The sequence below is a fragment of the Dermacentor variabilis genome, chromosome 9 (assembly GCF_050947875.1).
Source record: "Dermacentor variabilis isolate Ectoservices chromosome 9, ASM5094787v1, whole genome shotgun sequence".
In the NCBI taxonomy this organism is placed as follows: Eukaryota; Metazoa; Arthropoda; class Arachnida; order Ixodida; family Ixodidae; genus Dermacentor; species Dermacentor variabilis.
Window position 1 is genome coordinate 110837555 of NC_134576.1, and position 27179 is coordinate 110864733.

Consider the following 27179-nt stretch of genomic DNA (forward strand, 5'->3'; position numbering starts at 1 on the left):
ACTGCACAATTCGCGTCGCAGATGCACTCAGGTTACACAACAATCACAAACTATAGCAATCGAAACAAGCACGAACCAGATAAAAACTAAGCAAATCAAACAAGCGCGAGTGAGAGCTGACGCGAGGAGATGATAGTACGAAACGAGCGGTCTGGTTGAGACCTGATAGGAGTACGCATCGAAAAGTCGGGCGGATCCGCATGACACCCGTTCCCCGCAAGCACGCTACTGAATGGGCCGCTCTCATTGGTTTCCGCTGTTCGCGGCCAGAGTCCTTTATCTCCCGCTTCGCGTTCGTTCTTTCATGTTTCGCTGTGCTCGCTCGTTCGGTAACGCCACCGACGCTCGCCCAAGGAGCGGGCGCCTAAGAGCTGTGTGCGAAAAAGGAGTGAAAGACAGGGAGTTTAGCCAGTATAAAGTATCGGCTGGCTGCACTATGCTGGGGAAAAGCTTAAAGCGAATACATGTGATAGATGGAATAAAGAAAGTAAAATAAAAAAAATGGGCACAAGAACGTTGTGAAACGGGCTTGAACTTTCAATGTCGGTTGCACAGTTGAGAAGTCCTTGAGAACCTGAGCAGAACATTAAAAGCCTTGAGTGCCGGAACCCGTCTGGACCAGTGTCCTTGATCTTTTTCCTTCGTCACTGGGCGATCGTCCAGTTTTTCAAGTGTGGTCGCGACCACTTTTCTTCCCACACTACAACGGGGAGAGCGACAGAGGAGGTGTTTGATCACCTCCTCGGCAGCCACAGTCGTTGCAAGCAGAGCTGTCGGTCATTCCAGTGCTGAGTGAATCGTTCGCCGAGCCCCAGCTGGCACAGAAATGTTGCCTCAGCTTGTGGCATCGCTGCTGGAAAGAAATGAAGAGGAATGAAATGAAGTCGGCAGCAGGAATGTGAAAAAAGCTGCAGAGAAGTGCAGAAGTCGGCATCGAGAGCCGCCGAGAGTGGAGAAAGAATGGAAGTGAACAGAACGGCACCATAGCGTGCATTAGGAGCGTTTGGCTGCAGATGAGTGAAGAATTTGGCTGTACGGTGGGTCGCTACATTGTGTCAATGCTAATCGCATTAGCGTCGGCATTCATCATGAGGTGGGTTCTGCTCGAGTGTTTTGACGAAGACATGTTTTTTCCTAGATCTGTTCTTGATCTTTAAGGAACGACAAAACAAATGTTGAAGTTATTCATCGTTGAAAGCAGAGTACGGGACATTTTATTGACAGCGTTTGATCCAAGACGCCTTTAATGAGCATCTGCGTTTTTTCAGCCGGCGCAGGTGTTCTTAGAACGATTGTTGGTTTTTCTGGCTTGATCGCTGGAGCCGTAGAGGTACTCCGGGGAAAAGCAAAGCACAACACGTCTTTCACCATCACGGTGTCAGCCGAACATGTTTTACCGCCTCTTTAGTGTCATCATTATTACACTGCATTAGTGGTATTGAGGACACATGGAATTTATACATATGTTATTGATCTTGTTTGGGGGATGCGAAGTATTTTTCAGGCGTTCTCTATCAAAAGCAATGCACGTGTTTTCAATGACAATGTTTCGTCGAGTTGCTTTGTAGTCACATTCAGTGGTTTGGACAATAATATACCGGGGGTTTCTAAAGGGTCATAAATATTGAATTAAACAGGTACAGCAGAAACCCCGAAGGCGTTTCATTTCAAAAGCGGCGATATGAGACGGGTATCAGCAAAGATTTGTAAACTAGAGCTCTTTAGTGACGATAAATTTGTTTCTGTTTTTCAATGTGGCACAATAGTATGCGTTCCTGGAACGTTTATGGATACGGCATGTATTGTGTTTGTTTTTGTCGTTCTTGTCCGGTGCACATGGTGCTTTTTTGCTAATAAACCTTCATTTGTTGAAACAGCGCTATTGTACTTCGTATTGTTCAGTTCATTTGCGTATGTGCTGTTCTGCGCATCACCAACCTACAAAGTGAGTGATATTATCTACTTTAAAAGTATGTTTTTTCTCGCGATCATAACGCCACGTATTTATTATTGCGACATTTGAGAGCACAAAACACTGAAGGTGACGTTTTGAAGCTTCTTTAATAATAATTTTTGGGGTTTTACGTGCCAAAACCACTTTCTGATTATGAGGCACGCCGTAGTGGAGGACTCCGGAAATTTTGACCACCTGGGGTTCTTTAACGTGCACCTAAATCTAAGCACACGGGTGTTTTCGCATTTCGCCCCCATCGAAATGCGGCCGCCGTGGCTGGGATTCGATCCCGCGACCTCGTGCTCAGCAGCCCAACACCATAGCCACTGAGCAACCACGGCGGGTTGAAGCTTCTTTTACGTACTTACAAAAACCTATCTGTGTTTGCGCAACTAATGGTCGACACTGCACAAAACGCAAGAATATTGGAGTTCGCAACATATTTACGACTTTGGAACGGCACCCTAAAGTGGGCGGACCCCCTCACTATATTTCCCGGTCCGCTCGAATGCCTTGATTCCTAATTTAATGACGCCACAGACAAACTCACGCCGACCATAGACATGACGAAGGCAGGAGACTACTCTGAACTCAAGCTTTGATGAAAAAAATCGACAGAATGTAAAGATAGTCGTATCTGGTCACATGAAGCTGCATGTGTTACCCAAATAAACTGAAACTGATTTTCTGTTCACCGTCCGTATGTGTGCAACTAACTTAAGCATAAAGTATGCACCACTACAGGAAATGTGGCTGCATCGTGCGTTCCCTCAGCCTTGTCGTTTAGCTGTAGGCACAATGAACAGACAAAATAGGAAGTCACCGAGGCTTGGCTTATTCACAATAAAGAGAAATGCATCAGTCATCTGCCCACTGTATCACAAAATAAATATTGTCTGTTTTGAAATAAACACGTCACTTCAATAACGACGTGTTCGAATATGTTCTGTCTAGTTTTGATTAAATATTGAGCAGAGAATCGGAGCTTGTTTCAGCGTGACTGCCTTTCCATATCGCATACATTAATGTGGTGTCATTTGAACAGGAAACTCGCAGTTTTTGTCGTAAGGGCGAATCAGTGAGTGCTATAGCAACATGTTAGTATATTACACCTAGTGTAAGACTCGCAGCTGTAGTGGCAGCACGAATTGATATAAACTTACACCTCTAAGTAAAAAAGAGATGTCCTAGGAGTGCTCGGCTTGAACCTTGCCATCGGACAATTTAGTTTGTGCTTTATTAAAGCCAATGTCTTTCCAAGCGCGAATAAATCCGAATCTACTTTTCCGTATCGGGTTCATTTCAAACGTTTTTCTGGGCCGATCCCTGATCTAGTGCACAGCCTCGCGAAGAAATTTACATCAGTTGCAGGTTTGACCTCGGTTATTGTTTCGCAATTTTAACATTTACGTCTGAGAACATTTAAGATAAGAGACATGCGCTGTCGGGTGCTTTGTTTTATGAGAGTTGTTTGTGGGCTGCCATTCTCAAAATTCTGAGGAATCTGCCACATATTATATAGGCATGCTCAAAGGCGGCTGCTTTCGAGGGCCGCGAAATTGAAAACCGGGAGCAGTGGGAGACTCTGCTGCTCAGCTCTCACGAGCGATACCAGGTCTGGGCCGTTTGGCTAGCCGAAGCTGTCGCTGAGACCCATGTGATCTCAGCCGTCTGCTAGGTGGAGGAAAGCTGCGACCACCCTCGCGATGGCTGGCATCAATAAAAGTTGACTCTCTTTCTCTCTCAAGAATGTAAGACCTGGTACTATGAGCAACTTTAGTGATAGAATGGCGTGGCAATATAACCAGCATATGCAGCATGTCTTATAGCATGGCAAGCCGAATGTATGCCATTCCATGCTGAAAATGTGCCTAAATGTATTCCGAACATCACGGCGACGCCTGCGACGAAAAAGAATTCGCTTGGAGTGTCCATACAGTTGCTATCGCAATAAAATAAATCCTAAGCAACTAGTCCACCTAGAAGAGGGTTGTAGCGCCGAAAAACACAACACACAGCAAGCGAGACGGGACAGGCGCCTGTCCCGTCTCGCTTGCTGTGTGTTGTGTTTTTCGGCGCTACAACCCTCTTTTGGAAACATGCACCAACTAGCCCGCCAAAAAGTATTACTTAGTCCAACTATTTGTGCCATCAACGATCAAACATCAGCAGCGCGCTCGCAGGTGTAGCCAAGATCATCAGACATCTCGTTTTCTGTGATGAACACAAGTCTTTTCAGCATGAAGTTTTTGTTACAGCACTATCTAGAAGGGAAGAGCTAAATTCTTCGGAAAGGCACTGTGGCATGAATACACCGCGTTAAGACATATAGACATTGCTGGAACGGAACCGGGACGCTGTTCCTCACTATACATTTGCTCAGTGTCGACACATGAAAGCATGCAAGCCATTCCGGAGCAGAGGACACAGTGTAAAGCGTTCGCAAATCGTATTCGAACAAAGCGGCATTCAAAGCTTACCACTATTTATGCACCTGCCAAATACTTTGTCTCGTAGTCATGATAATGTTTCCTCGAGTACCCGAATCAATCATTTAAAGCAGAGTGTTTCCTGTGGAACATACGGACGCTAATTCATATATTTCTTTAACAAGCACGCATGGAATGCGCATCGAATAAGAGCTAATGCTTATTCAATGAATAACAATAGTTCGTTTGTTTCTGCAGTTTTCATTTGCCTCAAGATGCTGCGAATCCATGACCGTTTGATTTCGATATTGGTAAGAATTTGTTAAAAATACTTTTTCCCTACTACAATTCTCAGCCTATGTCGTGTGTGAACAGTGATATTGGAACATGCAAAGTGGCATGCGTTTTTTATTATTTGCGTGCACTAAGCGCAAGATCTATCGGGCACATAAAGTGTAGGGTGTGCTATAAAGCACTGCTTACGATTGTCGCAACTATATGTCTTTGTTAAGCAGAAAATCGTTAAGTTTATAATCACTGTACCGGAACCCTTTAGTGCAAAAAGACTGTCCATACCTGGCACCAATTTTGCCGAAGTTAGAATTTCTACCTTCGCCCATACTAATGTTTAAAATGAACAGTCGATGCACTGTGACATGAAGAGGTCTTCGTCTGTGCACTGCCGACCGTATTGCGAGAGTGCTTATGCCCAGCAAAAGCCACAAGAAAGGCTAGGCAGAACAGTATTCAGTCTGATACTACAGTTTTGGCGGCTACTGTGTTAATACTCTACCTTTGCTCTGCAGCACAGCGATCGAGCGCTCTGGATAAAAGTGTGGATGACTTTACAGATTTACAGAAGAATTTACAACACGCGTTGAAGCATGCAGCGTTGCCAGCATGTTGCTTATGTACCTCAAAGCTTATACATTACGTGTGCAAGTCCGTGCTAAGAATTTTCTGGTAGTTTAAATTTCCATAGGGGAATGTGTTTATTTTCCATTACGAACGTATACCTGAAGTATTAGCATTGTATAAAAAGTCAAAATGGCAGCGCAATTTGGATAGCACGTGCCGGAAAGCTCAGCTAATTCAGTGCAACGTAAAAGAATTTGCTGATATTTCAAGGTCGACGTCCCTGCAACTGACACAGAAAATAGAACCTCTTTTTAAACTAGTTTCCTTTCCTTAGATTACTCGTTTTAGCTGTTGCCGGTGGTGGACGGTCGGTGGTTGATGGTCTGTTGGCGGACATGCGATACGAAGCCGCCGAGGGAAAGCGTGCGTGTGGTCGGGCAACCGAATTGCGAGGAGCGCCGGCAGCCAATGCAGGGCGTGAGCTTTGTGGCGTGTGAAGGATTGCACTCGGCAAGCACAGTTCGGCAAGGAAGCGCAGCAAGCAAGCCATTGCGCGCACGCACAGGCACAAACGCCCGCATGCACACATTTCGGTTGTTGGCTCGCTTGCTCGCTCGTTCGTTCATTCGTTTCCTTCGTTCAGGCTGTTCGCTTGATTTGACAATCACCGACGATAGCTTTCGCACCGTGTTGTTTTAAATTAAGGGATTAGCGTTGCTTTCGCCCCACTTGAATTAGCGCTTACTGCACGCCTCATTTATCACAGGAATTTGCAAAGACTGGAATCGGTTTGCGGCATGACTTCGCTCATCTATTTCTTCAGCTTTAATCGTAACCGACTCTTTATCCGTTTGTTCTGCTCTAACAGTGTCACATTCATCTACAATTCTCCGGGAATTTCATTCATCTATCCCCCAACATTTATGACTCATCCATTTGTTATGGCTACCAGGACACATGAGACTCGCTCTAAATGAGTCAGCATTCGCACTGGCGGCGGCATCTCCTAGAGGCCCTGTACTGAGGATGCTGATATCTTCGGCATACATCTTCGGCATACATCACGGCTGCAAGATAGAGAGAATTTTCTGTTCAAGAAGAACATGATGAATGTGTAATAAATAACCAATTTCCAGCACCTTAGATCCCCTCGGCACAGCAAGTGGTGTTCAAAAAGAAAATTTGAAGTTTAATTCACGAGAATGCGTTGCCGAATACCAGCGATTAATTTTTAGTCCCCACAGGTCTAATTGGTCACCTTCCCCTGATTGTTTTTATTGCAACAAAGCTGAAACTACGGAACAGTTCTTTATAGAGTGTCGTAGGTTCGACGTGCGCAGAAAAAGACTGCTGGAAGGTCCCCTTCACCAAATTTAATTGTGCATTACGCTCCCTGCGATACTGTCACTTGGGGCGTCGGCACTAGGTTCCAGCAGTGCGAACGTATTTCATGCCACATTTAACTTTGCAAGTGAAACAAGGAGGCTGCCATGTTAATTTCATTGTTTTATTTTCCTCAATATGCAAACAAAAATATTAACTTCAAATTTTAAAATAACACAGCCTGAAAATAGGTAACTATTAGTATTAATTTGTTATCGTTTCTAAATTACAAAATCCTATTTAAGTATTCTTCCCTTCTCACCTACTGCGGCCCGATTCATGGCCGATCCCGCGTAGTGGTTTCAGCCATATCCTTAGGCACCAACCAAACCAAGAAACGAGGGTTGTGTCTGTCTCGTCTCTTACATCGTACATATATATATATATATATATATATATATATATATATATATATATATATATATATATATATATTGCAATAGACTTGCCGTTTGTGAAATAATATTTGTTCTTTGAGCAATTTTTCTGAGTACGCTTACTTTGCATTCCAGGTGCTTTGGATCGCTATGGGAGGTATGTAGTCAACGTTATACCATGCCGCGAAATTTTCCGTTCTCAGCCCGGTGAAACGCTGAATTTTCATGAAGTAGTAGCGCATCGTTATTATGTGCACTAATGTTGGCGAAAGCCCAACAATGTTTTGTTGGTGACCACAAAAGTGTTGTTGGCTAATATGAGAATAACCTGCAAGTTTATAAGGATAACTTATCTAGTGCAACATCAGAATCGAGCACAAACAGGCGTAGCTACAGTTTGCGCAGCTGGCAGGCATGGGTCCACGCTTTGCATTCTCTCAATGTGGTACACGTCCGCTCTGATTTTCCACTTGGTCACACAAAAGCTGCAGAAAACTGAACTTAAATATCTCGCCTAACTTTCTTTGAAGCGCAGAACCGCTCCTTTCCTTAAAAGGCATCACGAACTGGTGCCTTTACAGCAACGAGAACAGACTACCATATACCGGTGTAGATTTTAAGTGGGGCTCTAAATCCGCTCTTACAAGACCTATCTTTGAATTAGCTTTTTTAACAATTTCACGCCAAGCAGGTATGATGGTTCACGTAAAAGAAATTATTTTGACAAATTACAGAAAGAGGTACACGATTAAAAAAGTTGCACCTTTTGGGGCTTATATTGTCCCAGAACCACAATCGAAATCATCTGTCTTGCCCACATTTGCTTTCTTCAACGCTGCGAGCCGGGGAATTCCAGGTCCCGAACGTCATACGTGTTATCAGCGTGACATAGCATTTTCGGCAGCAAAGTAGCAAGCGCAGCGTTTTCCAGACAGGACACGTAAGCAAGGTAGATGACTATTATCGTTGTGGGACAAGATAAGCTCCAAAGGGTGGAAACATAAAAAGAAGTGTTCTAAGTAATCTGGTCACAAACCGACTTCTTGGGAAATGCCTAACGTGGATTGAGGTTCATAGGAGGCAAGTTGCCACTTTCTTGAAGGTAGCTGAAAGTCAAGAATAAAAGCCGGAGAAATTCAAGCTCCAGCCGAAGCTTCACTGGGCCGCAAAAATCTGGAACCCTACTGCCTTTGCAGTCCGCCTTCTATTCAGTCAGCAGTGGCCTCGGATTCTCCCTATCAGGTACTGCCGTAACATCACTATCCTTGCGATGCCGAGGTCTCCGCTCTCAAGCTTCCGGAGTTCTGGTCGTCAGACTCAAAACTTTGGTTCCTTACCCTCGAATTCTTGTTTCGTCGCCACCGCCTCAGTTCGCAATTGGCCATATTCGACCACGTCGTTGGAGCAGTTCCCCTTACTACTGCTGCGATTGTTCACGATGTCCTACGCTCCCCGCCCGTCAACAGCCCCTATGACACCCCCTGAAGGCGACGCTTATCCAGCGCACCACTGAAACGGAGCAGCATCGATTAAAGCAACTTCTTACATTGGAGGAGCTTGGTGACCGCAAATCTACAGACATATGGCGTCACATGCAAGACTTGGCTGGAGACCTGGATCCTTCAACTGACAGCGCACTTCTCCGTGAACTTTACCTGTAGCGCCTTCCTCCGCAGACGCACATGATCTTGACCGCGTCTTCATTCTCGGCGTTAGAATCTCTGGCCCAGTTGGCCGACAAGATTATGGATGTCAGTTTCCTTCCGTGGCCACAGTTCATCGCCTTGCTGACTTTTCGTCCCACGGCTCAGCCACTGGCGACAGCTATGCGCGTCTCCTCAAAGCCAACGAGGAGCTCACATGGCAAGTAACCCGGCTCACCGTGGTCGTCAATGCGACTCAACATTTTTCGCCAATCTGTCTCGGCTACTCAGCGTCAATCGCATCAAGACTACATCTTATAAGCCACCCGATATCCAACGGGATAATCGAACGTTTTCACCACCAACTGACGGATTCACTCATGGTTTCGACTTTTCCTTCACCATGAATCGAGCGCCTTCCCTTCGTTATGCTTGGCATCCGCACCGCTCTTCGCAGTGACTCTTCCACCAACACCGCCACGTTTACGTTTGGCACCACTCTACGAGTCCTTGGCGAATTTTCGACTACCCGTCCAGCGTACCTGCTGACGTTTCCGACTGCGCCTATACCGTCTACGCAGCGCTATGCGTACTGTCGTTACCCCCAACAACGACTCTCTTTCCGGCATGTATGCGTCAACCTTGGCCTTGAGAACCGCACCCACACCTTCGTGCTCCACGATGATGCGCGTCCTCCATTACGGCGTACGTATAATGGTTCGTTCAAAGTACTCGAGCGTGCACCTTAAACAGTTTCAGTTGCTCGTCAACGGCCGGGAAAATGCGGTCTCCGTCGACCACCTGAAGCCTGCCTAGTTGGACTCTGACTCTTTAGACACTACTGCTGTTACATTCCCTCCCGAAAAGGCCAGTCCTACTCGCCGCGTACGTTTCCCATCACCACCATCCACGCTTCGTCATTCGTCCAGCTCACGGCTTCCTCGCTAGAAAGGGCGGCTCTGTAGCGCTGCACTACGTGCCACAATGATCCTTTCACAAAAGACGAGGACATGTCCAGCGCGTTGAAGGGGCGCGAACCGTGGAATCGGCGGAATCGGGCTTCTGCCTGATTGAGCGGGCTCGACTAAAAGCGTAGTTTGTGGACGCCAGGAATCGGCGTCTCTCTGCTTTATCTTCAGTCTCAAGGCTGAAATGGTAAAAGCAGCTAGAAAAACACGCCTACGATAGGGCAAAAAAGAAACAACTTGGGTGAATGAAAGAAAAATTTCGTTCAATCAAGTAACAGTTTGTTCAAGCGCATAAGTTTAGGAGTTCAGTATCGTCAGGAAATGTAAAACTTACATTTGACACACTGCAGAAAATATCTGCGGTGTCTTGAGGTTTATTGTTTATATTATGAAATTACGATAGGCAAAGTTATATACAGAAAGAGGGCCCGAAGTAAAGCCAGTGTACAGGGGCCTCTCATACTATGCGTTTTAAACCACTTCAGTTTCAGCAGAAAGATGCAAGCAATAACAAGGGAGGAGCACTAAAGGGTGATTTCTGTTTAAAAAAAATGCAGTAGTGCATTAAACAACCTTTGTCGCGTTTAAAAGAAAAACATAGAACGATAAAGAATAAATACAGTACTTCTCTATAAAGATATTTAGTCTTCCAGCATGTCAATTGTTTGACAATTTCAAGCGCTACAATTGAACACTAAACGACTACAGCAACTCAACATAATTCATCATTAAGTGATTCATTTATCACTAACTAATCATTAGACGTATTGATTCTCCGCTCTTCGGTCATAAAGTATGAGCGACAATTAGTAAATCGCTCGTACTAATATATTTTTGTGGCAGTACAGTGCAAGCAACGTTGAAAATAAATCTAGTTAGTAGCGTAAACACATGATCATTTAAAGCTGGTGCAATTGTTTTTGTGTAATCATTATTCACCGAAGAATATTGCACTGCCGGAAATGGCGCTCAGACGTCAATACACCTTTCTTTGCTGAAAATAGATCATATTGCCTGGTTAGCTCAGGTAAGAAGAAGTAGACGTTAACATATCTGGCGAAAAGCAAGGCGTCGACATTCCGGTCAAACCTGGTGGTGCATCTCTTAAAATATAGTGTGTCACATGAGTCCGTGCACTGAAGTTCCTTATTTCAGTGGCTTTCAACTGATCCGCGCTTCTGTTAATAATTCTCTTTTCTTTATTTATTACTGCGGTAAAAGAAAGGACTTGTTTTCATACATACGTGGACACCGTGACTATAAGACGATATGAAACACTGAAGCCTCTGGGAGTGCGTCAAAGTACATATAGGCTACTTATGACCACATAAAACCAACTGAATATGAAGCCCATGGAGCTCCTCAGTTCCCCGTCTTCTCTCGTATATGCTACCCGGGGCACGATGGTCTGCAGGGTAACTGCGATTCTAAGTGTGTCATCTGGCTCGGCATCACAATCCTACGGCGGCAGTTGTTGCTATAACGATATTTTTATTTAGCATTCAGCAGCTAGCTGCGCTTGAGCAATGAGGTGGGTAGCCAATGCGTTTCAAAGGCCAACGCGTTGACCGCTCTAAACATTGGGGAGCATTGTGAGATTTGATGCAATGACTAGCCGCTGCTGTGGTTATGCGTTTTGTAAACAAAAACAAGCGCTACAACGCGCTAGACGATTTAGGGGGGAGAGGAGGTGATGATGTCAACGTTTGTTCTGCGTAGCTGCTCGTTGGAGTGACGTTCGATGCAAATGTATAATGATAAATCAGTAAACAAATGCCATAAACGGAAAGCTAATTCACAGGCAGTTCGTTTCCCCCCTCTCTATGTGCCTGTATTTTATCTTGCGTTAAGGTCGCAGTCAGATACAAGCATTAATGATATGCTGCAGATGAAAGTTCTAGTATATACAGTGCTCAGCGACTGAAACGCGACACTCAGACAACATGGCGGCCGGTACTTACTTGAGCCACCAATGGGCGTTGGTGACACTGAAATGATGCATTTCTGTGTCACATGAAAGTCAGAATCTTTTTGATGCATCGTAACTACATTCGGCCTCCTCGTCGATCACCTTGCGACCGCCGGTGGCGCAAAAAGCGCCGGCCGCCGTGCTGTCTGAGCATCGCGTTTCATTCGCTCTGCACTGCACATGCTAGTAACCAAACAACAATACTAAACAACGAAATAAGACTAGCAGCAGATTTGACTAAGCTGGGAGTAAGAGCAGCGGTAAGACGCTCAGCGTTACAGCCTACGCTCATTTGTGCTTTTGCGCATAGTTCACTCTGGCGCAGGTGCGCGATGGCTGGACCTGAAGGAAGAAGTCGAAGCCTACGTAAAGAAAATGAACGAGACGTTTGGAGGTCAGGTCTCGACATGGGGTATGACCAAAGATTATGCATATTGGAGAGATCGACGTCGCATTCGAAGGTAAGCCCATTTCATGCCCGTCGTCGACTTGGTGGGGTACCAGATGTGTTTCGCGTATAGAAACAGCTAATATGGTTGCTGTTATGACTATTCGCGCATTTTCGCATGTTTGCAACATTAGATTAATCTGCTAGCGTGACCTACTTTATCTCGAATAGCCACCTAACCGTCTTTGGCATTATTGAACCCATTTTCAATAAACACGTGCGTAGTGTACAATAATCCCGTGACGATCATCAAACAAAGAAATGGTAAGCACCACGGGGAAACTCCTAATTAAATAAAAAAACAAACAAACAAATTCCACTCATTGAGGGAATCTATGGTATGTGCAGCATATCGCAAGTACATTTGGCAATCCAGCGTCGTTTAAGATTTGTCAAGGCATTACCAGATGGACCCATACGGTAGTGTACTTCAAGCGATTATGTGCGTGACGTGAGCGCTGTGTCTGACGACATCAGCAATACGACAGCGATGACGATGACGTAATGGCGATGGCATCACGACTAGCCGTTTTTTTGTGTTCTTTTACGCCATCAAAGAATCGTTATAATGCGTTCCGTTTACGACGTGGGCTAATTTCGAAGGTGGTATACAGTGTCTCACAGCGATGCCGTAACGTTGGCTACAACGCAAGAAAGGAATGGGAAATATGTACAGAGTTCCTCCAGGTTTTTTTTTTGTGGTCACGAAACAACCGTCTCAGTTTCCTATAGAGCCAGCCTCTTCCGCTAGAGGCGTAACTGTGCACGAGAGTGCATGCGCACGAGAGCGCATGTGCGCACACAACTACGGCTATCGCCGTAGTTGTGTGCGGGGCAGCCACGCTATTCAAGCTTTCTAAACTTCCTAACCACCGCTTTTCTTTCAGGTAACTACTTTTAACATTCCACATACATCAATAAGTACCTGAGCGCGTCTTCTGCCACGGAGCCACGGAGGCTCCGTGGCGTCTTCTGCCACGGAGGAATGGGCGCCCAGGCAAAATAAAATAGCCGCTCAGCTTGCCGGGGTCTGTCACGAAAAAGAAAAAAAAACATTATTAGATTTGGCTACAGGGAGATAACTAACCATTACAGATTGGGGAGGGTGCGTTTTCCTCCCGCACACCCATCACTTAACAATCAGCAGGAGGTGGCATGGCGCCTCCTTCAAACACATACGTATCTAAATCCGGTGACCTATAATCATTATTACCAAGACCAACATTCGGCCAAATGTAAATTTTGTCAAGAAAAGGCGGACCTGGATCACATTATCTGGGCCTGCCCTTGGGCGCCCCACAGGGCGAAAAAATTAAGGATGGGAAGCAGTGGGAGATCGTGTTGCTCAGCTCGGCCCCCGAAGACCAACTTTTGGCCGTCCAGCAGGCCGAGGATGCTGCTAGAGCTCAAGGGCTTCTGGCCGCCATATAAGCGGGGATGCCACCCTCCCCCCACCAATCTGCCGGCTATATAAATAAAAGATATTTTATTCTCTTTCTCTCTCTCTCTCTTGGATTTTACGTGCCAAAACAACATGATCATGAGACACGCCGTAGTGGGGCACTCCTGATTAATTTTTGACGCCTGGACTCCTTTAACGTGCACCTAAATCTAAATTAGTTTATGTTGAAATTGTAGGCAGTGATGATTTCCAAGGCATTGAAGTGTTTTCGGCCAGGTATTGCACTATCTTCAGGATCGGCCTACGCATTGGGAGTCTGTAACGCCTGCTTCACCTCAGCCGCAAGTCGGCCAGGTATTGCACATCTTCGTGATCGGCCTACACATGGGGAATCATATGGGGAAGAGTGGGACTAAAAATTAATCTGCAGAAAACTAAAGTAATGTTTAACAGTCTCGGAAGAGAACAGCAATTTACAATAGGCAGCGAGGCACTGGAAGTCGTAAGGGAATACATCTACTTAGGGCAGGTAGTGACGGCGGATCCGGATCATGAGACGGAAATAATCAGAAGAATAAGAATGGGCTGGCGTGCGTTTGGCAGGCATTCTCAGATCATGAACAGCAGGTCGCCATTATCCCTCAAGAGAAAAGTGTATAATAGCTGTGTCTTACCAGTACTCACCTACGGTGCAGAAACCTGGAGGCTTACGAAAAGGGTTCTACTCAAATTGAGGACGACGCAACGAGCTATGAAAAGAAGAATGATAGGTGTAACGTTAAGGGATAAGAAAAGAGCAGATTGGGTGAGGGAACCAACGCGAGTTAATGACATCTTAGTTGAAATCAAGAAAAAGAAATGGGCATGGGCAGGACATGTAATGAGGAGAGAAGATAACCGATGGTCATTATAGGTTATGGACTGGATTCCAAGGGAAGGGAAGCGTAGCAGGGGGCGGCAGAAAGTTAGGTGGGCGAATGAGAAGAAGTTTGTAGGGACGACATGGCCACAATTAGTACATGACCGGGATGGTTGGAGAAGTATGGGAGAGGCCGTTGCCCTGCAGTGGGTGTAACCAGGCTGCTGCTGCTGCTGCTGCTGCTGCTGCTGATGATGATGATGATGGGGAGTCAGTAACGCCTGCTTCACCTCAGCCGCAGGTTGGCCAGGTACTGCACTATATTCGCGAGCGGCCTTCGTTTGGGGAGTCTGTGACGCCTACTGCACCTCACCCGCGGGTCAGCCAGGTGTTGCACTATCTTGGGGTTCGGCCTACGTATGGCGGAATCAGTAACGCCTGCTTCACCTCAACCGTGGGTCGGCCAGGTATTGCACTATCTTCGGGATCGGCCTACGTATGGGGAGTCTATAACGTCTGCTTGACCTCAGCCGTGGGTCGGCCATGTATTGCACTATCTTCGGAATCGGCCTACGTTAGGGGAGTCAGTAACGCCTGTTTCACCTCAGCCGTGGGTCGGCCAGGTATTGCACTAGCTTCGGGATCGGCCTACGTATGGTGAGCGCCTGACGCCTGCTTCACCTCCGCTGCTGGTCTGCCTGGTATTGCACTATTTTGGGGATCAGCCCACGTATGGGTGGTTTCTTATCTACACACGGACACCACCCTGGGTGAACTAGCCCTTAGCAGCTTCGCTGTAAAATAATTGTTGGCATTTACACAATTGCGTGCTCTTCTCCCTGCTTGTATCCGCCCATTCTTCACGTGTATAGACAACAGCAGGGTGTCACATGGACGTCACCACGATAAAAGCTGTCACTTCGTCCAAACTACGACACAGACAGCTTCAATCCGCCTACTGGCACGCTTCTGCCATTCAGTCACAGGCACCAATTTTTAATCGTCGTCTTGGTTAGCTGTGGTGCGCAATCAACTAATTCTGCCTTGCGTAACGTGTTTTGGGCCACGCGCGTGCAGGAAAAGTGCGTCCATGGTTGCTAATCAGAAGCTGATGGCATTTTAAAAGAAGAACGGCAATTTTCTGCCTTGACTTTGTGTACTGATGTAGTATCCGTGTGCTTCCCAGAGAATCGCACGGCGACGTGTTCGGCCCCGTCAGATGGGAAGTGAAGGAGAGTGAGAAACCGCTTGCTTGCGCGTGGAAACAGCGATTTAGCGAGCCACTAGAGTGCATGTTTCCCCGAAAATCTTGGAACACCCCTAACGAGTAATTAAGGTCAGTTAGTGGAAATAAACAACTAACTAAATCACTGAATCAACACTATTCTTGTGGCCCTCAGCTTGTGTACGTTAACGAGCTAAAGATAGCAAATAGATCTTCGTCGGCCATCATTTCTCATCCTGTTATTGGTAGGACGTTAGAAAATCTGGGATTACATATTCTAAAGGCGCGACATGATGTAGGCTGCAAAAAGAACGAAAGGAGTACTTTTTGTAATTATCTTTCAAAGCGAAAGCTTTACTTAACGCGAACTTGCGATTTCGCCGTGGCCGTGCTCCGAGGAGGCACATGACGTCACACCGCGTTCCTCGTCACACCGCGTTCCTTGTCCCACCGCGCTCCTCGTCGTTGTGCTCGCCTCCGCTCGCTTCGCCAGCTGCGTCGCATGCCTGATAACATGTCGGAGGATTGAAAAGGAGAGCTAAACCGCAGTTGAGGCGGCAGTATGAACGGGGACAGTTCTGATAAGCAGGATGAGGCCTGGAATCGACATCGGAATGAGATCAAGAGGAAACGAATCACCCAGGAAACAAGCGAACAGCGCGCCGAACGACTGGCTGAACTCCATAACATAGCTAGACAACCAGACTAACCTGGACTTGCAATCAAGATTAACCAAGGATAACATGCCTTAGCTTTCGCTACGTATATCCTGGCAGAGCCGAACTAAGCCACTGCCAATTTTTTTTATTAAGTACAGCTGCGCTCCTCGCACCGCTGATTATGTTTGTTTTCTGATTGATAACCCGCACGTTGTTCATAGCTGGAAAACATAATGTTGATTAGAAAGATTAATTCATGTTCACTATTTCTGCTTTGTGACAAGTAGGTGCTTTCTTTGCGCACTGGATAAACTAGTATTATTCTGTCTATTGTTTCGGCAGACCTCCCGTGAGTGGCGAAATAGACTGGTCTGAGTACGCCAAATGCGATGGAGTCGATACGTTGAGAGAACAAGAAATGGATTGTGCCGGGCGTTTCAAGTGGAATATTCGGAACGGCATAAAGACACCATTTTATCTTGAAGAATTAACTTTGGTTCCAGCACTGTACAAGGGAGTATATGTCAAGGCAGTTAAACTAAATGTCAGTGGTCTTAGCAAACATTCAGAAGAGATGACGTGGGGTCACTCATCCTCTCAAACCCAGCGAGCCTTCTTTCAGGTAAGTCATTCATATCTTTATATTCATGTCATTAGTCGATGGCGCTAATTTTGATGCCCTTCCCGCTGAACAGCAACTTCCGAAGACTTAAACACAATTACCAAGAGGAACTGTTCGAGAAGTGAATCCATGCAGGGACAAGTAGTCTTTCACGTTCGAGATACTCTAGCCACTGATGAACAAGTTAGATAAGGTTCGTCGTAGCCCCAGCTAGCAACGAACGCAATCTCTGATCACTACGGTTCAGAAGGCGGTGTCACCTTTGTAATGTTTTGAACCTGTCATTTTATTTATGTGGTTTGTGACTTGCCTATGGGAGTGAACTTACTGTTTGAAGTGCTACATGGTTTCAAGGCCAGGTAAATTATTACTGAGCACTGTTTGTGATCTCTCTCTCTCTCTCTCTCTCTCTCTCTCTCTCTCTCTCTCTCACACACACACACACACACACACACACACACACACACACACACACACACACACACACACACACACACACACACACACACACACACACACACACACACACACACACACACACACACACACACACACACACACACACACACACACACACACACACACACACACACACACACACACACACACACACACACACACACACACACACACACACACACACACACACACACACACACACACACACACACACACACACACACACACACACACACACACACACACACACACACACACACACACACACACACACACACACACACACACACACACACACACACACACACACACACACACACACACACACACACACACACACACACACACACACACACACACACACACACACACACACACACACACACACACACACACACACACACACACACACACACACACACACACACACACACACACACACACACACACACACACACACACACACACACACACACACACACACACACACACACACACACACACACACACACACACACACACACACACACACACACACACACACACACACACACACACACACACACACACACACACACACACACACACACACACACACACACACACACACACACACACACACACACACACACACACACACACACACACACACACACACACACACACACACACACACACACACACACACACACACACACACACACACACACACACACACACACACACACACACACACACACACACACACACACACACACACACACACACACACACACACACACACACACACACACACACACACACACACACACACACACACACACACACACACACACACACACACACACACACACACACACACACACACACACACACACACACACACACACACACACACACACACACACACACACACACACACACACACACACACACACACACACACACACACACACACACACACACACACACACACACACACACACACACACACACACACACACACACACACACACACACACACACACACACACACACACACACACACACACACACACACACAGAGGGAGAGAGAAAACATACTTTGGCAACTGAGCTCTGTTTGAATCCATAATGCGGAGGCAGTTTCATGAAGGGAAGAAATCTGCTGCTGCTGAGTGCCAATCTTAGAAACTAATAAATTAAATACAGCGAAGCTGAAGAAAGTTTCAAATAGCAGGGGTCTGTTTTCTTAATAATGTTTGATCAATGGCGCCGCAGTCATATTCATACAGCTTCTCCGGGGATCCCATGGAGGTCAGCGTTACTGACAGACTGCGCTGCTGGCGACATTATCAGTTCTTTTACAGCCGCAGTCGTTACCTCCTACTTAACTCCTAGTTAACTTCGAATGCAGACCCGATGAAACACGATGTCAGAAGTAATCATTAGGAATTACTGATAAAATACTTAGCAAAGAAGCTTTCTGTTCAAGGACGGTATATATACACAAGGCATATTTTACTTCATATATTCATAACGGCGTTTCGAAGAATAAATGGGAAAATTTGGAGGACGCTCAAGCTTTGCCTTTAAGAGGGGAACGCGACAGCATTCAAAGATCTCTGACTACACCTCACGCTTCTCGGTAGCTGCCACATATATGACCGTAACGTTTACCGGGAAACGCTCGCGACAAACGCTATGCACGAAGGCGGGCTTTCTGATAGAAGTGCAGCATCTTGCGTGGGCCGCGATGCAGCGGAGGGGAGAGGCATCTGGAAGTGTTTCAAGGAAACAGGCGCGCCGCGTCGTGGACTCCGAGATATTTACGCGCCGGCGGTCGCAAATGGCGGACGCCGCGACCGGTCTATGGATGGTAGATACGCTGGAAAAAGGGTTTGTTTGAATTTGCGCGTAATAGAATTATGTTTTCTCGTATACTCAAATTTCAATCCGATGCTATCGTGTCTGAAAATTGCGCGTAAGACGATTGCTCTACCTATTTTAGCTTGATAAATTCAATGAGTTCAGTGACTTCTCTGCGCCACATGGAGGGCCTGGGTATGGGTGATTGCAAAAAATAATTTCGCCGAAGCGACGTCCGACGCCGAACGCCGGATTTCCTGCGACAGGGGGCCCTTAACGCTGTCGCGTTAATACTTACGAAGATGGCATTGCCGGCCGACAGCGAGCACGTCGCCGTATGGCGGCCTTCACACGGATTTAAACCACTGGAAACTAGAACGAAGCAACAAAGCAAACCCATTAGGGTACTTCAGAAAAAAACAAAGCTTCGCCCGGTAGATGCTTTCATAAAGCTTTTTTAACTGCGCTGATTTCCGTTGAACTGTTTGCATGTCCCTGCGCTTCGAATTGACTAATTGAATTTTTCCATTTTGTCCTCTAGCCTCTTGTTTAATTAAGATAGTGGAGATACCGTACCGGGTTGGTGCTGGTGCCGGAGGTAGCTAGAAAAAAGAAGCAGGTTACAAGAGGGGGTAATGAGACTGGTACATAAGAAATTACAGATAAATAATTACTTGCAATCACTTGTATTTCTGGTAGTTTGGAATTCGATCGAATAACTTTAATTATTCGGTCACGCTCGATGTAAATCAAGTACTTAGTTCCGTAACCAGTTACGTGTAAAACCGGCTACTTTAATGAACAAAACATTTAGCATGCCACCCAGCTTCAAGCACTTGAATTTATAGGCAGCTGCACTGTAGAACGCCTGGGGTCACGCCGCCCAGCTGCCTCGCGAACACGCATGTTGAGTCAGGCGTACCTAGGCGCTTGTTATTTGTTTCCCCCATCTTAACGCCCCGTCCAGATGTTGGCCGACCATGTGAGCCGGCGCTTCCACGATTATAGAGAGCCATGGTGATTTCGGATGTTGGCGTCAGAAAACCATCATTTTTTCCCGGGCGATATTTTCAGCTTTCCATTGTTCCCGCCAGGAGCGCCTCCTCGAAGCTTATCGACAATTACGCGTGTCGCTTCGTAGTGAACCCAGATGTGCGGCACTAGTCATTAAATACCGTACGACTGTCTAGAAGGCAAGAGGGTATTTCCTTGGTGCGACACACCGCTTTCCTTTCAGCGCGCACATAAGCGAGTTTTCTTTAGAACAATACGGAAGATAACCAACCAATACTTTGAAAAAAAAAACAAGATTAGTCGAGATAAACAACGAGAGAAGGGCTTAGAGGATCCACTGAAAGAGTCAGGTTGGTTTGTTATATGCACTGTATTTATGCTATGTTAAATCATTAATATATTTAGGAGGAAAACATGCTAAAAGTATTCGATTTGTTTTTAGTAATAGCTGATTTAATTTTGTGTGGCAGTAATTTGTCACTGTAACCAATTACACCTCTCAATGAATAAAAATTCTGGTAATCGGTTACCTATGTTGTGTAACGGGTGCAAGTGTGACGGTAATCCTGCAAACTGCTGTAGGTAATTTTATCTATTGGAGACATCAGAAAATAGAGGGCGTAGGGTGGTTTCGACTGACACGGAATAAAGGTAACCGTAGTTATGTAGCAGAACCACGGCGGCCGCATTTCGGTGGGGGCAAAAAGCGAAAACTCCCGTGTACTTAGGTGTAAGGGCACGTTAAAGAACCCCAGGTAGTCGAAATTTCCGGAGTCCTCCACTACGGCGTGCCTCATAATCAGAAAATGGTTTTGGCACGTAAAACCCCATAATTGATTTTTTTGATGTAGCAGAAATCCAATTATTCTGCAATGTTAAATCATATGCTTGTTATAGTTACATCTTCAAGGCTTGTACAATTCACGCAGAATTGGTGTAAAACTATTAGGTTGTCTTTCTTGAGGCAAAATATTGTTTTTTACGTGCCGCGATAAATGAAATAGAAGTAGTTTGGCTTTTTTGAGAGAAAGTTAACTGAATGTAACATTGAATTAAATAATTTCGTTTGCCCATGTCCCTTTTCTTTCTTTCGTCGCCTATAACCCAACACTGCGTACCAGTTTAGAACAAGCTACTGTAGGCCGACCTCCCAGCTTTCCTTCAATAATTAATCTCTCCTTTTCTCGCTAGATGGTAAGCAGCAACTTTGGGTTTACTTTATGGCATTTAGGGTTGTGAATTCAATGGAAAGATCGCCAGCTTGTGAACTGCAATAACAGAAAGAAATCCTTGCTTACTTTGTTCTAGATCTGCGCATTCAGCCTGAAGATCGACTTCGGTGGATATTTTGCGTACGACCTGTCAAACCGGCAGGAAGGCAATTTCCGTTGGATTGTTGAGAACATCACTAAACTCGAAGATAAGTCCAAAGGTCTTGTAGCAAAAGACGGGAAGCTGACGTACTTTGCGCGAGGCAGATATAGCGAGCGAATAACTTGTGATGATGGCGTGAAAAGTGGTAAAGTAGGCTGAGTATGTATATTAAGATAAGGCACTCTAACGCGAGAAATATGGTGCTACTACAACTGCTGTTGAAACAAAAATCTGTATAATCATGTGGCAGTGATCTGTCGCATATTATTGTGCCTAGCGTAGGAATGAAATAAAGCATTTTCAAGTGCTTACATTGGCGTGCTGTTCGCTTTCGTTTGAGCTCTTTTATTTGTTGAACCACACTGAGAAGGCGCCTAAAGTGGCACCACCATCTGAGCATAAAAGAGAGATAGACAGGTTAACGTGCAGTATAGAAGTAAATTGCACTACAATATTCATAAGCTAAGTAAATAGTGTCAAGATTGGGAAATACAAATTAGCATAAAAACAATATTTTTTTCCCATCCACTACGATAACAAACTCGTTATCATGTTTCTTCATCGAGTACCAAGGCTGTTGAATGTGTACCAGCAATGTCCGAGTTGTTCATTTAGAGGAGAACTTATCATGTCGGCTACACGGAGCTGCTGCAGCTATGAGCGCATATAATAGACTTAAAACGATTCGGTGCAATTTAAGTTCTGCAAGTTTTTCTACGAATTAGTTAGCTTTCAACACATTCTACGCTTGAACTTAAAATACATATAACAAGTTTCGAATGGTCACAAAGACGCACCTAACCTAATAAATCAAATCGAACCGCTTCAGCACAAGAATGAAGGCTTTACCCTTTTGGTCACCATACTGTCTTGCGCACCTTTTTGGTCACTGACGGCGATCAAGAAGGTGTTCTGGAACGACCAGCCTAATTGAAATAAAAGCATCCTTAAACTTGTTTTCTCTTCGTTCACAAAGCCTGCTATCACTTGCTTTAGTTTTTCAAAAAGCGATATCGGAAAAATTCTAAATTTCCAGAATAAGGTGCATTCGCTTGTGAATCTGTGATGTAAAGTTGAGCCTGTCTTTGCCCCGAACTAATTCGTTCTTTCCTCCACCGCTTGTCTACCCATTAACCCTTGCAACAAATTCCATGAGAATGTTGTCTGTACTACCAACATTACTTTATAATAAATATATTGGCTTAGCAGTCCAGGTCCTCTCTAGCTCCTTCACAGATGCTTTTGGGAAAGTGCCAGGGAAAGTGCTGCACCAATGAATGCCATAGCGCATTTTAATTAAGCACGGATGTCCCTAATTAAAACCATACTGTGTCTCGAAAGTGATGCTGGTCTTTGGTTACCTTCTAAGCACACACGACTTTAGTGCAGCGGAGCTTGAATTTGGAGTTGCGACATGCACGCCAAGGTCAACAGATAAAAAAGGTAATTATATATTTTTTAATAATTACTTCCTGCGATTTATCAAGGAGATAATATTCGCATTTACCAGCAATCCACCTGGAGAGGTCAGACAGTGGTACAGCCCAAGCTGATAAAAAAAAAACGTATTAGGCACCTGGTAGAACAGCTGTCTGCAAGATACGTACTAATGAGCATACTGTGGTGGTACAGCCCTTGGGTGTTTCCTTAATGTGACATCGTTTTTCAGTTTACCTTATTACTTGCTTTATTTAACTGCTATATGAAAAAAAGCGGCCGTAAATATCGTGTGGTGACGTAGGCTCCTCATTTTATTAAAATTTCGCATTGGCGCATTTCTGGTACCAGACCCACGAACCACGTAGTCATCCATAACGATGTTTTACGTGCGTAGTTGTACCAGAAACGCAGCTGCAGATCTTGGCATTGTTTGTAAAGTGCATTGAAGATATATATGTCGCTGCAGGGTGATGTATCAGAAAAGAAACAGAAAAGAAATGCCATCGTAGGATGAAAAGCACCGAAAGCAAATGTCCTTGTGGGGGCTCCAACGTCACGAGACAACTTGAGTGTTAAGTCTTTCATTGCAATACAGCTTATGCTTTCTTTTGCTGCATGCGACATCAGAAAATGCTCACACTAGTCTAGTACTATTAACGACTATTACCTTCCTGTATCCCGGTTTACTGTATACAAGCAATATGGAGACTATAGTATTTCCCTCCGCTCTGCGAAAAGTGTCTAATAACACAGTGTAAACATTTTTTTTTGTTAGCGAGCATTCAGTCAATCGGGCATCACGCGCAGTCGTTGCGTTCCAAAATATGCAGACGTAATACAAATAAAATAACGAAACTGTTCCCCGTGGTCCGTTGTGCGGACGTTTTTTTTTTCCATAGCTGGCTAAATATTAAACTTTCCGAATACGACTTGAATACAAATAACAAGTATTAAATATTGAACGAAATAGTAAAAACACGCGCACATACACAAGACGGAACTCCGCAGAGGGCTTGTCCGCGGCCGACCTACCATGCAGACTGACAACCAGGCCGCCGGGTGAAGCACGGCGTCAGAACACGGCGCACACGGGCCGTCAGCATCCGCGACACCGCAACCGCCAGTCGTCTTGACCCATCCGCGCCACCCTTGTGCCGTTTCTGGCAAAGACACCGACAACGTTGACGCGGAAGAATGGCTGGGCAGATACGAACGCGTCGCTGCACACAACCAACGGGATCCGACAGCGATGCTCGCCAATCGTTCCTTCTACCTCCAGGCACCAGCGCGCACATGGTATGACACATATGAAGAACAGCTGGCCAGCTGGGACTCACGTAAGCAAAAAATATGCAACCTCTTTGGCAAGCTCGCTGGTTGGAAATTCGTCGCTGCGAAAGACCTATCCTGTCGGGCCCAGACAGCTACAGAGTCATACGTTGCGTATATTCTTGGTGTCCCATCTTTTTGTCGCCGCGTCGATTCTAATATGCCCGAGTGTAGTTAGCAGGCAGGGTGCCTTGCACACTTTCTCACGATCCTCAGTGGATGTAAAAGCTGGACGAGTTTGTATATGTGGCACGTGGTAAAGGAACGCGCGAAGACAATACGCGGGTAAAGACACACACATAACGTAGTCGCACACATAACGTGCACCGAAATCTATTACACGGCTGTTTACGCATTTCGCCCCCATCGAAATGAGGCCGCCGTGGCCGGGATTCGATCCAGCGACCTCGTGCTCAGCAGCTCAACACCATAGCCATTGGGCAACCACGGCGGTTTCTAATAAAATGTCACCTGTTAAATCAGCGCTATTGTACTTTGTGTCCTTCAGTTCATTAGCTCATGGACTGCTATACTCTGCACCGACCTAAAAAGTGAGTGACATTTCCTACTCAGAAAAAAACATGTTTTTCTCGCGATAATAACGCCACGCGTTTTTGATTAGGCCAATAAAGAGCACGAAGCGCTGAAGGTCAAGTGTTGAAGCTTCTTTTACATACTTATAAACGCCTCTTTGATTTCACGCAAGTAATGGCCAAAGACTGCACACACCGTAAATATATTTGAGTGCGCAAAATATTCCCAACTTTTGAACGGCACCCTAAGGTAAGTCGATTCCTTCACTATCTCTCCGGGTCCGCTCGAATGCCTTCATTTCTAGTTTAGTGACGCCACAGACAAAACAATGCCGACCATAAACACGACGAACGCAAGAGCTTACTCTGAACTCAAGCTTTGATGAAAAATCGACAGAATGTAAAGTTAGTCGTAAGTGGTCACATGAAGCTGCACGTGTTACCCAAATGAACTGAAACTGATTTTCTGTTTACCGTCCGTATGCGTTCAACACACTTAGGCATAAATAACGCACAACTAAGAGAAATGTGGCTGCATCGTGTGTTCCCTCAGGCTTGTCGTTTAGCTATAGGCGCTATGAACAGACAACATAAGAGGTCATCGAGGCCTGGCTTATTCACAATAAATAGAAATGCATCAGTCATCGCTCACCTGTATCGCACAAGAAATATCTGTTTTGGAATAAGCCGATCACTGCACGCAACGACGTGCTCGAACGTATTCGGCCTAGTTTTGATGTTGAGCACAGAATGGGGGCTTGCGTTCAGCCTGTCTGTAATGCCGTCTCGTATGGTTTGATGTGGTGCCATCGCAACAGTAAACTCAGTTTTATCCATAAGGGGATAGAGTGAATGCTGTAGCAACATGTTAGAATATTTCACGAAGTGCAAGACATGCAGCTCTAGTGGCAGTATGAATTGAAGTAAATGTGCGCTGCTGACTAAGAGGAACTGTGCTAGGGCTTCTCTGGATCTTGGCATCGGACTATTCCATTTATGTTTAATTAAAGCCAACTTCTTTCTTAGCGACTTTATTCCCACTTTTCCGTATCAGATGCGTTTCAAACCTTCTTCCCGGGCCGATCCCGGAGGTGGTGCACAGCCGCACTAATAAAATTACATCATTTTCAGGTTTGAGCCCTATCATAGTTTCGCACTTTTAATATTTAAGTCTGAGAAGGTTTATGATAAGAGGCATACGCTGTCGGTGTTTTGTTTCATTACACTTTTTTGTGGGCTGCCACTGTCGAATTTCTGAGCAATAATTTTGTCAAGATTGTAATACCCGGTACGAGCAACTTTAGTGATAGAATGGTGCGGCAGTACAACCCGCATATACGGCGTGTCATATAGCATGACGTGGCATGTAGCATACATATGCCTAATTATATGCGGAGCATCACGCCGACGCCGACGACGGAAAAAATTTCTTTGGAATGTCCATATAAGTGCTATCGCAATATAATGAACCCAAAGCAACTTTTTCCAGCTTTTCGTACTCTCAAATATCCAACAGCAGTTGCGCGCTCGAAGGCGTGGCCAAGAGCATCGGACTTCTCGTTCTCTATAATAAACACAAATCTTTTCAGCATGAAGTTTTTCTACCCCGCTATCTAGAAGGGAAGAATGAAATTCGGCGCTGCCGTCTATGCGAGTTAACGAAAAGGCATCGTGATGTTATTATACCGCATGAAGAAATCTAGACTTTGCAGGAACGAAACGGTGGCGTCGAGTCTCAATATACATGTGCTCAGTGTCGACGCCTGAAAGCACGGCAGCCATTATGCAGCAGAGGAAGCAGTGTAAAGCGTACGCAAATTCTATTCGAACAAAGCGGCATTTCGAGCATACCAGTATTTGTACATCTGCAATTTAGTTAGTCTGGTAGTCAACGAAACTTCTTCAGGTACTCGATTCGATAAATTAAAGTAGAATATTTTCTGTCGTACATAAGGGGTGTAAATTCTTATTTTTTTTAACAAGCACGCATGGAGTACAGATCAAAGAAAAGCTAATACCTATTCAATAAATGACAATAGTTGTTCCGTTTCTACAGTTTCCATTTGCCTCAAAATGCTGCGGAGCCATGACCGTTTGATTTTGACAGCGGTAAGAACATTTCTTGCTCTACTGCAATTCTCGGCCTATGTCGTTCGCCGACAGGGATGTTGCAACATGCGCAGGGGCACGTTTTTTATTCCTTGCGTGCCCTGAGTGCAAGATCCATTGCGCGCTTATGACGTAGGGTGTGCTATAACGTACCAACGATTGTCGCAGCCAAATTTCTTGTTAAGCAGGAAATCGTTAAGATTATAGTCATTGTAGAAGAGCCCTTTAGTTGGAAAAGACTCTGTCCAAATCAGTCACCAATTTTGCCCAAGTTAGG

The 27179-nt window shown here is 45.4% G+C and overlaps 1 protein-coding gene across 1 annotated transcript in view; it reads left to right on the forward strand.

The window, feature by feature from the left end:
- Positions 1–21780, forward strand: part of LOC142558130 (uncharacterized) — a 28888-nt gene extending 7108 nt beyond the window's left edge. Inside the window, exons 2-6 of the mRNA XM_075670288.1 lie at positions 4642–4694; positions 7137–7158; positions 11892–12042; positions 16517–16796; positions 21426–21780. Of these exons, the coding sequence (XP_075526403.1) occupies positions 4659–4694; positions 7137–7158; positions 11892–12042; positions 16517–16796; positions 21426–21650 (714 nt within the window). The 5' untranslated portion in view covers positions 4642–4658 and the 3' untranslated portion in view covers positions 21651–21780. The remainder of the gene's footprint in view (positions 1–4641; positions 4695–7136; positions 7159–11891; positions 12043–16516; positions 16797–21425) is intronic.
- The last annotated feature ends 5399 nt before the right edge of the window (positions 21781–27179 follow it).